Raw genomic sequence first — 15,442 nt, forward strand, 5'->3', positions numbered from 1 at the left:
TTATACTGACTTTGCAATTTTCAAGGCTGGGTGTGTGTGCGTGTATATATATATATATATATATATATATATATATATATATATATATATATATATATATTATACAGTACATCATTTAAATATAGATATTAGATTTTTTTTTTTAAATATTTGGATCGAGTAGTCAGCCACTGTCCTGCACTGTCCTTAGGGTGAGAAGATAATAAAACGTAAAGGTCAATTCTTCTATCCCAAAATGTTAAACCATCCTCACACTATTCTGCATTTTTTTTTAAATTAAATCCTCTCTCTCTATTTTCCTATTTCCTATTTTCCTTTCCAACCATTGCTCATTTCATAATCCAAGTGTCCCCTTGCAAACTGTTTGGTCCCCAAAGACAAACTTTATTATTTAAAGTCCCCTTTGGTTTTTTTAAATAAAAATAGACTTTTTAAAAAAAAATAAAAATAGACTTTTTTTTGTTTTTTCTTTTTAAATAAAAATACACTTTAAAAAAAAAATTACACTTTTTAAAAAAAACAGAGACGCTGACGTCACGCTGCGGTCGCTGGAAAAATCAAATTGAAGTGACTTCCAGCAATCGCGACCAAGCCGTCGCGTCGCTCCTACTATAAGCGCCCGCGACGGCGGAAATACATTTGTTTTGACGCGACGTCGCTGGCACTATAAGCGCGGCCCTATGGTTTTTTTTATAGAGTACAGACACTCCAAATCCTATTAATATGCCATATTTTTCCTACTCAACACTCTTGTCATATTTTGATTCCATGAAGGGGTTTCCATTCTGTACTAATCCCGTCACATATTGGGAACCTGCAGGGGGAGGGCCAATTATCTCCTTAGGAACGAACCCAACTGCGAACGTGAATTATTCCGAACGAAAACACTTCAACAAAGATCATAGGATTATAAAAAAACAAAACAAAAAAAAAACTTATTGTTATGCAAATGAAGCAAAATATATACAGGCATACCCCGCATTAACCGGAGCATGTATGTAAAGCGAAAATGTACTTAAAGTGAAGCATTCCCACTTTTTCCCACTTATCGATGCATGTGCTGTACTGCAATCGTCATATACGTGCATAACTGATGTAAATAACACATGTGTAACAGGCTCTATAGTCTCCCCGCTTGCGCACAGCTTCGGTACAGGTAGGGAGCCGGTATTGCTGTTCAGGACGTGCTGACAGGCGCATGCGTGAGCTGGCGTTTGCCTATTGGGCGATATGTACTTACTCGCGAGTGTACTTAAAGTGAGTGTACTTAAAGCGGGGTATGCCTGTATATGGCGTCATTCATGTGGGTACAGAAGCCCTTCCTGTGAGGTAAGCCTTGAATCGAAAAAGTTTGGGAACCACGGGGTTAAGAGAAAAAGAAAGTGTTGCTGAATCATGTAATAATAAAAATTAAAGGTTTGAATTATACCCACAGCTATATTGTCCCAGGCACACCAGTATGGAATTGTACTTAGCAAGTCATAACATTTTGTGAACGCTTTTATATGTATGAAATCTGTAATGCTGATATGCTGTAAATGGTTATCACAGAAGGACCACAGGATCCTTCTTTAAACATATCCAATTCAAGAGAAAAGATGAAACTACAGCACTTGTGATTCTGTTCTGCAACTGAAAATTGTATAATGCAGCAAAGGAGAATGGATTCTCAAAAAAAATTAAAAAAAACAATCCAATTTTGCATCATACACTGAAATTACAATAAAATACAAGACAAAAAAAATATCTATATATTTCTAAGCCCTGCAACAGTCATTATCACTTGTAAACGGTCATTCAAGAAAATAGCTATTGCTGAACAATAATAGCTGTCAAATGTTAGTGTGTTTATACACACTCACCGACACACACAGTACACCTATACCAGCATGGATTGCTGCTTTGCTGTGAATTCTGTAACGCAGGCGCCAGCCCCCTTCCCTCCACACAGAAGCCTGTATGAATTCAATACATATGTTAGTCTTTTGCCCCTCGAGCATGTCCTGCTCTTTAAAAAAAATAAAAAAATAAAGGAGCATGTTTTCGTGTTAAAAATGATGATTTTCCTTTGCGGGAATTCCCGGCCTGAACCACAACACAATCCTCCTCTGAACACGAGGGACCCACCCCTACCATTCCCATGAATAGGACTCATATGGAGACATACCGGAGTCTCTTATCTCAGGATATCCCAGCCCCTGGCTCTTTATCCCCTGAAACCATATGACTGTAAACCAGATCATACCCAATATGTAATTACTGGGTATTGATGATGCTCCTCTCCACTCTCCTAGGTTGTCTTTTTTTTGTCTGGAAAACCAATAACATTCAAATGATTAGAAGAAACAAAAATTAGGATTCTCCTAATCTCAAGCATCTTTAGGATGCTCTGGGACGAGCTCCATATAACCTCCAGGACGCTTCATATTTAAAACGCTTCTATCTCCTTAACAGAGCTTCGGATTTACAAAAATAAAAACATGTATTAAAGGGTAAGAAGGGATCTCTTACAGCAAGCAAAGAAATACAGTGTCAAATAATTGCAACCAGTACAGATTGCTGCTTCAAACTTATGCCTGCAGTATTACACAGCTTTTAAAGCACAGCCAGAGAGGTCCATGGCTACAGACATACTCACAGGCAGCTGCTTCACCCTTTGGATCTCAGCAGTAGAGGCTGGTTACTGTGCTTGCATTGTGAAGCGAGGCATGCCCCATACAGGTGGTACAAATATTAACAGCAAGAGTGCCCAGTGTCCTGGGGGAGGGGATCACTATCAATATTCACTGGGGGGAACTAAACTCAGAGGATATACAATAGAAATGCTACATAGTATCCATATAAAACAGCCTCTGGTCCAAAGGAGGCTGTAAGAAATCAAGGAAGAAAGCAAAAAGGCATAAACCACAAATATATATCAAAAACCTTCGTCAGAGGATGCAATGAATGATGAGACCAGTACACCCAAGAGCCTACCGTATAGAAAATGCTGACACAGAAATATAGACTCAAAGTTTTGGGCATAAAAACCTTTTAAATAGCAGGTACACAAACAAGTTATGGCGAGTAAACAAGTGACAAAACATGTACCATACATCAATGTTACTGAACACGTGTACATTCACGTGTCCCAGGCAGGTTACCAAACGTGCTTTACCCCATAATCACATGACATGCTGCGCTTCCACTGCATAGGAATAATTCTGTGCTTTTCTAAAACCCAAATATATGGAATTATTTACCACTGAGTCCCAGTGACACCGGGATTATGTTCTCTACGAAGACGTGGGGGCTTAGGGTCCTCCGTCATTAGTGTATATGATTCAAGTCTTGTACAACACTCCTCTGCACTCATAGTTTGGAGGATCCCTGCTAGATTATAGCTTCTAGCTTCATAGTGCAGTAGGACGATATTTTTTTAACTGAAAAATAGCCTACAGACTTCTACTCAAATTCTCTGCTGCTAAGCGCGAGAGGCAGATTCTATAGTATCGTCCTTGTTATTTCAGTCCAGTCAAAGGTAGGTAGTTATGCAGTGACACACACACATTATATATATATATATATATATATATATATATATATATATATATATATATATTTATTTATATGGGTGAAAAGAGAAAAAAGTAACCCGTATGGGAGCACTCAGGTATGCAGATTAAATATATTATTTTATTATTTGACACAATGCAAAAAGAATTCGTAAACAGTACATGATTAAAAACACTTAAAAAAGGCTAAGACCCCTGTCACGGGTACTACCCAAAAACACATGGGCAAAGCCAGGGAATGACTCAAGTTGTCAACCCTCAACATGAACATGGATAGTGACTCAGGAGACACATAAATTGACCAAATAAATCACAAAAGGTTAATGGGTTCACAGGCACCTATACAAAGCTAAGGATAATACGTACTAAACACCAATAGAGTGACTAGTCAAAGCATAGCTGACAATCTCAAACCAACATGAAATATGTAAACCAATACCAACAGCACAAATAAATCACTTGAAGGGAAAGGTAACATGATGGGATTATGGGGCCTATGCAGAGAGCAGCGAATTTTAAAATTGGCGAATTTATTAAAAAGTAGCTTTTTTGGAGTTTTAATCTCCATATGCAGAAAAGTGCGAATTCTGCTATGTTTAACATGGATGCGTGTGGCGAGTTTAAATTGGCGAGATGCGCGCTTCAGAAATGTGTTAAAACAAATTCGCGCCTTTTTTTTTCCCTTTGCAATGGCCGCGAGCGGCAGTTTTTTTTGGCGAGGCAAAACGGAGACAATCGCGCCATTTTATTGGCGCGAAAAGCCGCTAGATGCCGTTCGCGCCTCTCTGCATACGGATATTTTTTAAACTGGCGAGATTGCGGTTCTCGCCAGCCGCGAGGCGAGTTTTACAAATAGAAAAGAAAAATTGGCGCGTTTTTCGGAAATCTCCATTTTCTGCTGTTTTCTGCGCGATTATCTCCAAAAAATGGCGAATTTCGAAAATTCGCTGCTCTCTGCATAGGCCCCAAAGTCACTAGATGTTTAGAACAATGAAGTGTGTGAGTAGCATGTATGGAAAATAGCCTAATGAACACCTATTGAATAACTTTGTGTGTGTTGTATATATATATATATATATATATATATATATATATATATATATGCAGGCCTGTCTAAGACATGCAAATGAACATACAGTAATATTTACAGTTGCTTTATGCTTTACTGTGGAGGGTTTTTGTCACTTTTTTTACCCACCATAACCTTAATAATTGTGGTGATTATATATATATATATATATATATATATATATATATATATATATATATATATATATACACACACACATATACACACGCATAAATAATAATTCTTGCAATGAAAGGTTCAATGCAAATTACCACCTGAATAATGAATTTTAAAATAACACAATCCAGTTGACAAGATTATCATGTAAATTTTTTGCTACTGAGAATATACTGAAAACAGGCTACATTTGCTTGTGTCACTGCAGACCACTGCAGCTGAACAAATATGAGTCATATAACAAGGTTCCTCTAGTACAAACTATGAATCACAATGTGATATTAAGAGCATTCGTTTCTTGTACAGAAATTATGTAAAAAGTGACAAAGCCAAGAGAAAAAATAAATATATATATATATATACGGTATGTATATATGCAAGGGAAAACAGCAAACACTCCAACGTTGTAATCCAAATAAGCCTGGTGCTAGTCCCATAAATAATGTAAAGAGTACGTTACCATCCAGCAGAACAGCAAAGAGAGGCAGCAGAACAGCAAAGAGAGGCAGCAGCACTCAGAGGTAAGTGTACAAAGAATTGTATTGTAACAGACATAAAAATCCGACGTTTGATCCCACAGAGGGATCTTCTTCCTGGGGTTTGCACAATACAATCCTGGGGTGTGCACAATACAATCCTGGGGTGTGCACAATACAATCCTGGGGTGTGCACAATACAATCCTGGGGTGTGCACAATACAATTCTTTGTACACTTACCTCTGAGTGCTGCCTCTTTTTGCTGTTCTGCAGCCCTGCTGGATGATAACGTACTATTCACACACATGCACACATACATACATAGTATTGACACACATTAATAGTAATGCAACACCCTATTACATTTCTATACTTACCCACACCATTGGTATACATTCCCACACACACCTTTTGTAAAGCACTGTATACACTGTGGGCACTTTATAAATGTATATACACACACACACACACACATCACTATCATTCAGGGACCATTTAACACCTTAAGTCATAAATCGCATATTGCACAGGGGGAGGGATAGGCTTCAGTCACTGATACATTGCAGGATGCACTGTTTGTAAGTAAACCCCTTCATCCATCAGTGTATCTCGAAAGCTCGTACAAATAAAAGCATTTAGTTAGCCACAGAAAAAAGGGGGGGGGGAGGGTGTGTGTATGAGTTTGTCCTTTAAGCTATTTTCTACACCTACAAGCCATGGCTCAGCCATTTACATACATTATACGTTTATATAAAATGAAAAACCAAGAATAGTTTAATAGTTTAAGTGTGGAAGAAAAAGAAGTGCCGCGCGAGAAGAAGAAGCCCCCTAGTGGGATCCGGCCACAACCTGTGTTCAGAGACACTGCCCCCTTTAAGCACATGTTCCGCCCACATACAGCACACACAGAACCTGCATTATAATGGGTTTCACGAATAAACCGGGGACACGGGGCGGCCGGAGGGAACCAGCAGCCGGGTCTCCAGCTACAAACACACACACGAGATAAAACCGGGCACTTACTGCTCACCAGTGACCGCCGGGGAAGCCTGGCCTGCTACAATGTTACTTCTGCAGCAGCAGCAGCACAGAGGAGGCGTTCAATGAAACCGGGGGCTGTATTCCTTGCACAGGAGCCCACTTTAGGACTGAAGCAGAAAAGTCTGATTCATCAGTGCCATTGATCCGCAGTCAGGGGGTTTGCTGAAGCAGAAAATCCCCCTTCCCCATATTGCTGTGTGCGAGTCTGCTGTAGAGAGACCGCCCCTAGTTGTGCATTTTTTTTTTTTTTTTTTAAACCCTGGAAAGTCCCTTCAATGCGATGCCTGTGATCACACAGATACACACACACACACACACATACATACACATATACACACACACATACACACACAGAGCCCTGCAGCTACTTCCTCTCTGCATGGAAATCCCCTTGGCCTCTCTCCTGCTTCACAAAGCTACAGGGCTGCCAGACAGGCAGAGGCACAGACTCCCACCTGGGAAGCAAAATACATGCCCTCCCAGTCTGTTCCCAGGGACACTATATACACTTATTTATTTCAAATATATATTACACACACACCTTTTAGTTTTGTGCTGTTCCATTGTGTATTTTGTGTGTGTGTTTCCCTCTATACATTTATATGTCTGTGAATTGACTTGTTCTTTTAATGTTACCATGTATTTTTATAACTCTGTGCCCAGGACATACTTGGAAACGAGAGGTAACTCTCAATGTATTACTTCCTGGTAAAACATTTTTTTAAATAAATAAAAAAATATTTTCACACACATACATCATGGCACCAGTGGAAACCCCAAAGATTACCCTCTTGGAATAGTTTTGCATACAACTACTATTATACGTGAGCCATAAATTAATATAATGCATTTAAATAAAGCATAATAATTTAAATATGATGTTTAACCAGATCTGCTCCTTGTTTAATTGTTGCGTGTTAGACTTCAACATATTTTACAATAGTAGTAAAATGAAAGCATTCAGTCACATAACACCATCGTTGTCAGTTAACATCTGTTTCACAACTCGAGTTCATTTAATAGGATGGAAAGCAAAACCCCAAAAAGCAAAACACTTTCAGGGGGAGGAATTGCGTTACCCCGTAACAGAGGTTAGTAAATGTCCCCCTTATGTGCACATACTCCCCTATTCAATATAAAACATACTGTAAAGACGTCTTCCCCTGAGCTATGCAATACAGCTCTGTTCAATTGAAGAACAGTATGTGACCCGCAGCATGGGGGGGTGGGAGGGGCGCTTGGTCGCGATTGCTAGAAGTCAATTTGATTTTTCCAGCAACCGCAGCGTGTCGTCACCGTCGCCTAAGTCTGAGATTATACCAAGTGCTGCAAGGCGGCAGCGCTATACTCTGACGTCACCCAGCACTGCCGCCGAGCAGCATCTTGATTATACTGGGGAGGGAGAGCAGAGGAGGCGTGGCGGAGGTGTGGCCATGAGCAGTTCGCGCTCATTGGCTGAACCGCTCACGTGACGCGACCATCGCAAGAAAAAAATCTAAATCCTCCGTCTCTTCCCCAGCCGTTCGCTTTGCAGTATGGTCGCAGCGGTATGAACAGTTTCATAGGATTTTTGCATATTATTTTGGCACCACTACACGCGACGCCCGTGCGTTTTGGGGTATAATCACGGCCTAACTGAGTTAAAAAGGCAGTGATCAGTAATTTGATGAAAGTGAAATAAAAAAAGGTACATGTGAAATGTGTTTTGGGGGTACATACCACGCACACACACAAATCAGCGCTAGAAGAGGTACAATAAGTATAAATCCTAAACAATAGGAGATATAAAACACCAGAAAGTCTCAGTGATGAAAAAAGGATACAGGCATAACCCGGTTTAAGGACACTCACTTTAAGTACACTCGCGAGTAAGTACATAGCGCCCAATAGGCAAACAGCAGCTCGCGCATGCGCCTGTCGGCACGTCCTGAACAGCAATACCGGCTCCCTACCTGTACCAAAGCTGTGCGCAAGCGGGGAGACTATAGAGCCTGTTACAAATACATTATTTACATCAGTTATGCGCGTATATGACGATTGCAGTACAGTACATGCATCGATAAGTGGGAAAAGTTAGTGCTTCACTTTAAGTACATTTTCGCTTTACATACATGCTCTGGACCCATTGCGTACGTTAATGTGGGGTATGCCTTATAGGGTACATGGCCCAAATGATATTGGGGTCTCAGCTACTTCTGTGGAGTAAACTCATTTCCAAACAGATCTAAAAAACAAAAAGCAGAAGCGCATGCCCATGGTGTATTATCATTTAATACATATACCAGGTTGAAGTAACTTTAAAAATGCACACTCGCAAACAGACAAGGTAAAATCGCAGTTAGAAAAACCTGATAACAGGTGGGACTCGGCTGTAATCACAGAACTACGCTGGAGATAGGATGGGACAGTTCCCTGCTGCAACCTCCGGTCTGGACGTCCGTCGTCGAGCTCAGATACAATGTTTAAATTACTGTCCCAGGGAAGCAGAGGGGCTCCGCCACCGCCGAGAGATCTGCATTCAGAGTTCAGTAGCAGATGTTTAAGCCAGCAAACAGCTGAGAAGGGGAATCCCAGATTTCGTCAGCGATCAGAGGGCGGGGATAAGCGCAGTGCGTCAGAGTGACGTGACTGCAGGAACCACCAATGTTTCGTCGCACAGCAAGCGACTTCCTCAGAGGCATATGATTACAGTCTCTTAAGAGTCTTTATATACACCTAAAAACACCTGTCAGTAATTCTAAATCATAGGTATACATTCCAAAATTGATTATCCTTAAAGGTGCTTTGGCATATAAAGAAGTAAAAGTATTTTTAATCAATTAACAAAATTAAAAATGAATAAGAAGTTAAAATGTGATTGTATAAGATAAAATGTGTAAATAAAGGGAGAACAAATAACAAAAAAAATCAATTGAGCTTTACATAAAGTATTATGTCACAACCTGTGTATAGTGAGGGTTTGAGAATTAACCCTCTCACATCCATATAACTGATAAACAAAATAGAACATATGTGAGACATAATCATACATCAATACATACAATTCTATGATTTATATTTTATAGACAATTTATTGGTAGGATGAACACCAAGGAAGGCTGAACAGACTAGATGAGTTTTGGAAGTGCTACCTGCAACCTCCCCCTCACCCTATTCCAGAGATACTTACCAGTGTCTCCGCGCCTCCAGGGAAAACAGAATGGGTGTTCAAATCTGGTGGGTCCCGTGAGCTAAAGGAACCCAGAATCCTCCGTTGCAGATTCCTATTGGACTGCTGGTGTTGGAGGAATCTTGGGTGCTAGTGGGTGCTGATGTGTCAGCCTGCAGTTTTAACTTTGATTTTTTTAACTTTTTGTTAAATATTGTCGCATTCACGTTTTGTTTTTGGTTGTTGCGTTGCCCTTTAGAGGATAAGATTCACTAAGATGCAATGCAGGGTTTGCATCCCGTTCTGGCTTTAACTGGCATTCGAGATCATAGCAGTTAATGCTGGATTGGGGTGTGATAGTCTGCATCGCATCTTACTAAATCTGCCCCTATGAGTGATATTCTGTTTATACTTTTACTTATTGCTATTTACAGTACCCAGGTTACCTTGCCTAATAGAGGGAGACTGTCTCCCCTTCTGCTATTACACTCGAATATAATTATTTAATCCTTGAATACATTGGTGATGATACATGTATAATATGGGTAGGTCTTAGTTGTGGCTGTTTGATCTTTTGTTAAGATTGTATTTGAAAATTATGCGAGACAGTTTTTATGTACGTACTGAATACACGTTTGTATTTTTATACTATCCTTGACTACCATTTCATGAAGGTTCTGTTACCTCAACCTTTGAGGCGTTCTCTTTGAGAATGTATATTTTGAACGATGAAACAAGTGTTGGAAACTATAGAGGGGGTTCTTCATGACTCATGACTGTGTACTTCACTTTACTGCTCATTGAGAAAATATCACTTGCAGTAGTCACTCCGATATATACATGGATTAAATTAAAAGACCAAGACGACGAAAAGTAAGATGGGAGGATGAAATCAGAAAATGTGTTGGAGTAACGTGGAGGAGAGGTTGCACCTGGAAAATCATTGGGGAGGCCTTCATCCATGGGGAGGCCTTCATCCATGGGGAGGCCTTCATCCATGGGGAGGCCTTCATTCATGGGGAGGCCTTCATTCATGGGGAGGCCTTCATCAAGCAGTGTATCAACATGGACTGAAGATGATATAGATATGTATAAATGTATGTATTTTCTGCGAATTACATTTAAAATGGCCAGCAACACAATGCTTTCCTACTCTGTTATAAATACCAGCACTTTACCCTCACCAGGTTGGGTTGCTGCATATTTGTGAACATAAACACACTCCAATAAAAACAGAATGTAGTAGATATGGATATCCGGATGATGTATGAGGTTTCCATGGAGACACCTTGATAAGGTCTTTAGTCTCAACCTGATGAGATCATTCAGCAAAATGGAGTATAGTCATTTAAGTCAGGAAATAAGGTGCCAAGGCTGCCGTGAAGACGTCTGCCCCTTTCTCAGCTAGATTTAAGATCAATTCATTGAATATGCTGTGAAGTAATTTGCCCCTAATTTGGGAAAATTTAAATGAACAGGTTGTACATGTTCCATAGCATGGGAAAAACATATTCTCAGCTTTTTAAATAGAGGCCCAATTAATATTTTAGAACTTTAAAGAAATTATTGTTGGAACCCACCTAAAACTGGCATGCTGTAACAAAGCCCTGCTGAAATGATAAGCGTTCCTAATCCATTCATGTTTCTTCCTATCATAATAAAATTATAACTGCAAACTGCATCTGCCTTTCCTGAGTGCCCCCTACATGGCTTTAAACCAAGAATCTACCCTTTTCAGATCTATTTCCTTCCTTTCGACAGAAAACAGGGACCAGAGTGAGTGACGTACATGGGTCACAGCAAACCATGTTAAAAAGGAGACATTGTAAAGATGATGCAGATGGCTCCCATAATGCAGAGCGACTGCACTGCTGTTACATCCCAACTGGCATGGCAGCTATAACATCACCTGTCATTGAAAGGTCAACTTGCAAGAATCCATGGAAATCTATTCATGCCATTTGTTTCGTCAATAAAAGTCAGGGATCAATAACCAATCTCTCTCCGAGTTTAAGCGTGTGAATGACGCCTTAAAACGTTTCGCCAGAGGGACAGGTCCTCCTGGCAGTGAAAAGGTTAAATGTAGTTTTGCAATGCCTTTTTAAATAAGAGTTCAGTATTATAGGTCATATGCAGTTATTACATCTTTTTTTTTTTAAATCAGCATATGCCTTTGCGTTGCTCTATTCTTCATACCAGATTCCAGAAAGCATTGTTAAAGTGAATCCAAAACTGGATGATGAAATACAGTGGTTAGAGTATATACACTGGTTCATCTTATATTATACACTTCCAATTTTTGGTGTCCAATTGCATTCAACTCCTTTGTCCAAAATCTGCACAAAATGTTAGCTTTTCAGAGTCTTGGATTTGGTAATGTTTCATGGCGTTTTACCAAACCACACATTTATTTAGATCTTTTTTTTTCCAAGCATTTTTTATTTCAGAGTAATATTTTGCAAGATACCAAGTTACAGCATAAAATGAGTGAGTGACCCCTAGCTGTGGCTAACAAAACTGCACGTTATAACATCTTTTCTATTTTGTATTTAATGCAACGTTTTTTTAATAAGTATGATTAGAATAATCACTAAGCCTACACTACTTCTGATATTTTTCTATTTTAGTGATTCAATGCGGAAAACATTATCTGACCTTCTGAAATTCTCGTCTTTTCCTAGATGTAGAGGTGGGTTTTAGTAACTGGTTATAACCAACTTGGTATGAGGTCCTAATCTAACTGTATTTGTATCCCCCTTCCCTTTGGGCTAATTAGAAAGATAGTCTGTCTAGAAATAATCCTAACCAGAACAAAACCAAGATACTTTGGGGAATATGGTGCATTTCCACCTAGCCTGCTGTTTGTTCCAGTGACTAACCTGTATAATCAGGAACAGCAAACAGGGCTTACTGTACATGAGTGGAATACTAGTTACCAGATTGCTAATGTATCTGAGCTTGAATAATCACTTTTAACATTTAATGTTTTTTTTTTTTTTAACGGAAAACGAAAATGATCACCACCAAACGTTTAAGGAACATTTTGCCCATATTGTGCATGGTACGATCCTAATGTTTTCTAACCCTCTTGTTCCCCATAAACTTCTATTTATAGAATCCAACTGCTCATGCACCTATGTAAGTCTATTAATCGCCCCCTACAACCTGTCAGACACTGCCTGAATATTGCTTTCAGCGTCACAATAAAATGCCTGAATGTGTGATGGTACATGACTATTTTTTCCATGATGAATGTGGTGCACAATATTTAATCAGCAACAAACTAAAATCCCAGTATGTTTTCCTGTGGGGTGACACAGCAACCACCCACATTCAGAAGCAATATCCTAGCTTCTCACCCTCAGCTCTGAGATTCAAAGCCATACAAGGACAATGCATACATGATTGTGCTTTATTGCTGTGAACATTTACATTCGGTATGTACACACTCCCTGCACATTATACCCAGCTCATTATCTTTCTTAGTATGTGCCTTCATTTCTATGTAAATCACTCCCTCTGGAGTTTATTTTTACGTTCCTTAATGCAGCTGGATCTCTAATGACCGTTTTATTTTTTTGCATTCATTTATATAAAATGCAGCCCGATTAACCTTTATTTCACTTTCGCACACAGTTCTATAATTGCACAGGTTATTATTAAAAGCACTCTGGTTTTTGCAAAATACGATCAGTGATAAGAGCAGCACAGGCATGATTGCCTGATCCTTGTATGACTGCAGTGCCATTGGGGGAGTGGGAGTTTATTGTGTGTGGTATGGGCAAAATGCCTTATTATTTTACGTGTAATGAAATATATTCCCTATTTACTTAAGTTTTTACCAGGAAAGATACACTGAGATAGCCCATTTCTTTTTATTAATATATCCTCTTACCAAAGGTTAACCCAGGACTTCCTTCTCAGGGGATCAGATAACCTTGCCTACTATTGACCCCATTCCCTACCAACAGTGGTACCTCCTGCATCAAACGTGGCAAAGCACACACACTGGCACTGCATGCCATGCACAAGGGGCCAGCTTCACCATGTATCCTCAATGCCCATGACTGATCCATTCTATAGAAACAGTGGTGCCACAGTGGGCACTGTCATATGCAGCAAAGTAGACAGCCCAAATCACTAACATGGCAATATGCAGGCAAGCAACAGGAAATATTCAGATATCCAGGGTGGGTTGTGATGATGAGAACATAAGTGTTATTATTTGCGATGCACTCAAGTACACCCCCCCCCCCCCCCCTCCCCTTGTGCTACACAAGCCCTACAATATCATTCTTATCAAGGAAGGTCACTGGTCACTGAGATGTTTTTTTTACCCTACTGCACAAGAAATGGGTGTTAAAACCTACCTTTTTCGTACTTTACTGAATTCATTGCTGGTTAGCACAGGGTGTCTAGACTTCATTGTAAAAAAAAAATGTAAAAAAAAAAAAAAAAAAGGAGGATAAAATAAAAGAAGGTTATCTGAAGGCAACGGTGTCTAAAAGCATCTTGGGCGAGGCATCTGTCAAAAGAAGAAAAAGGCGACCGGGTAGCAATGGGCTAAGTGGGCAGCAGGAGGATAGACTAGTTGCTTTGCAGAACAAACCAGCTCATGTGCAGGCAGCCTGGAGGAATGAACCCACCGCAGTGGTGAGGTCACGGCAGCAACAGCTGCAGCAGCTGCAGATCCTATGGAAGAACAGCACAGGGGTGGGGGGGGGGGGACCCCCCTCATATACTGCTGCACCGGGACTGTGTGCAATCGCTTCATAGGTATATTCCCTGGTTAAATCAACACTTCAAAGGCTGCAAGAATAGTACGCATGCCACCCCCATAATCAGAATGGTGTAGTCCCAACAAAATACTGAAGCCTGGTGATTTTGCAGCACTGCATATTCACACAGTGATTATATATGTGATCTTTCTGGGCATGTGGGTCTCAGGTCTGAATCTGGTCCCTCACTGGCTCTAAATCCTGCAGTAGGTCAGCTGGGGACAAGTTCTAATACGTTGCAACTGCTGGATCCTTTTGTAGCCTGTGAATGGTGATGGGAGTCAAAATGAATGTAAAATATGGGGGAGCAGTTGTAAGAAACAGGCATGTCTTCTCCTGGATTCAGTAACCCCCTGCAGTGCCTGCTTTACATTAGTTGTCAACACGTCTGAAATGGTTGAGGTTGGTTGGATTGATTCTCAATGTTACTCCAAATGTCTTCCCTATTAAATAAATGCATTTGTAAAGGTACTGACCCTGATCCCCGCTTTCTTCTGCACTGAAGCAGCCATCAGTAGATCTGTTTATAAAAACCTTTCAACAAGCCCCTTTTATAAATCATATTTTTCCAGTGACATTACCCCATGTGAAGCAGGGCCCTCTGCCAGAGAGGGGTTAAATCAGGGGTAGTCAACTCCAGTTCTCAAGAGCCCTTGATGTATGTATTGTGACAGAAACCAGGGGATGGTAATAAATTCCATATATAGGGCTCCCAGGATACTGAACAGTTTCTATCCTGTCTGGCCTGGGAGTGCAGCCTTATAATACATGCACTCCATCCCACAGTTTTGGGCAAGCGCTGGAACTGAGGGATTTCTGTCACCTGTCATGCTAATTAGAAATCAGGTATGTAAGACTGATTTCCTGTTTGCTCTTGTCTCTTCTCCAGAGCCTGGAAGGCTGCTGAACACAGTGGGGAGAAGCCCCTTCCCCACACAGGTTCAATTGTTCTATTCATTTGGCTAACTCTGCAAAAGTACCTTGTTTTGTTGTTGGAAAGTGGAAAAGCCACTTCCACCCTGAGTTAGGGAAATCTAAGTTAAGTTATCGCTCAGGTGAGCAGTTTTTGTTTTGATGTGTTTTGTTGTATGCACTGTGGCAGTCTCAGTGCCTGGGACTGAATAAACCAGGCACAGCCTGTTTAAAGGAACAGTACGTGACGCCTCCTCATTTAACCTACCCCAAAAGACCGTGTTCT

General features: G+C 40.3%; 1 protein-coding gene across 2 annotated transcripts in view; it reads right to left on the reverse strand.

Moving 5' to 3' along the window:
- Positions 1–13,919, reverse strand: part of TRAF3 (TNF receptor associated factor 3) — a 118,123-nt gene extending 104,204 nt beyond the window's left edge. The window contains exon 1 of one of the 2 annotated variants that reach the window (XM_075615023.1): positions 13,837–13,919. In XM_075615023.1, the coding sequence (XP_075471138.1) occupies positions 13,837–13,861 (25 nt within the window). In that variant the 5' untranslated portion in view covers positions 13,862–13,919. Of the gene's footprint in view, positions 1–6,300; positions 6,563–13,836 lie in introns of those variants that run through there. The other variant, XM_075615024.1, reaches the window with a different exon arrangement.
- Positions 13,920–15,442: the final 1,523 nt, after the last annotated feature.

Source organism: Ascaphus truei, chromosome 9 (genome assembly GCF_040206685.1).
Source record: "Ascaphus truei isolate aAscTru1 chromosome 9, aAscTru1.hap1, whole genome shotgun sequence".
NCBI classification, from domain to species: Eukaryota; Metazoa; Chordata; class Amphibia; order Anura; family Ascaphidae; genus Ascaphus; species Ascaphus truei.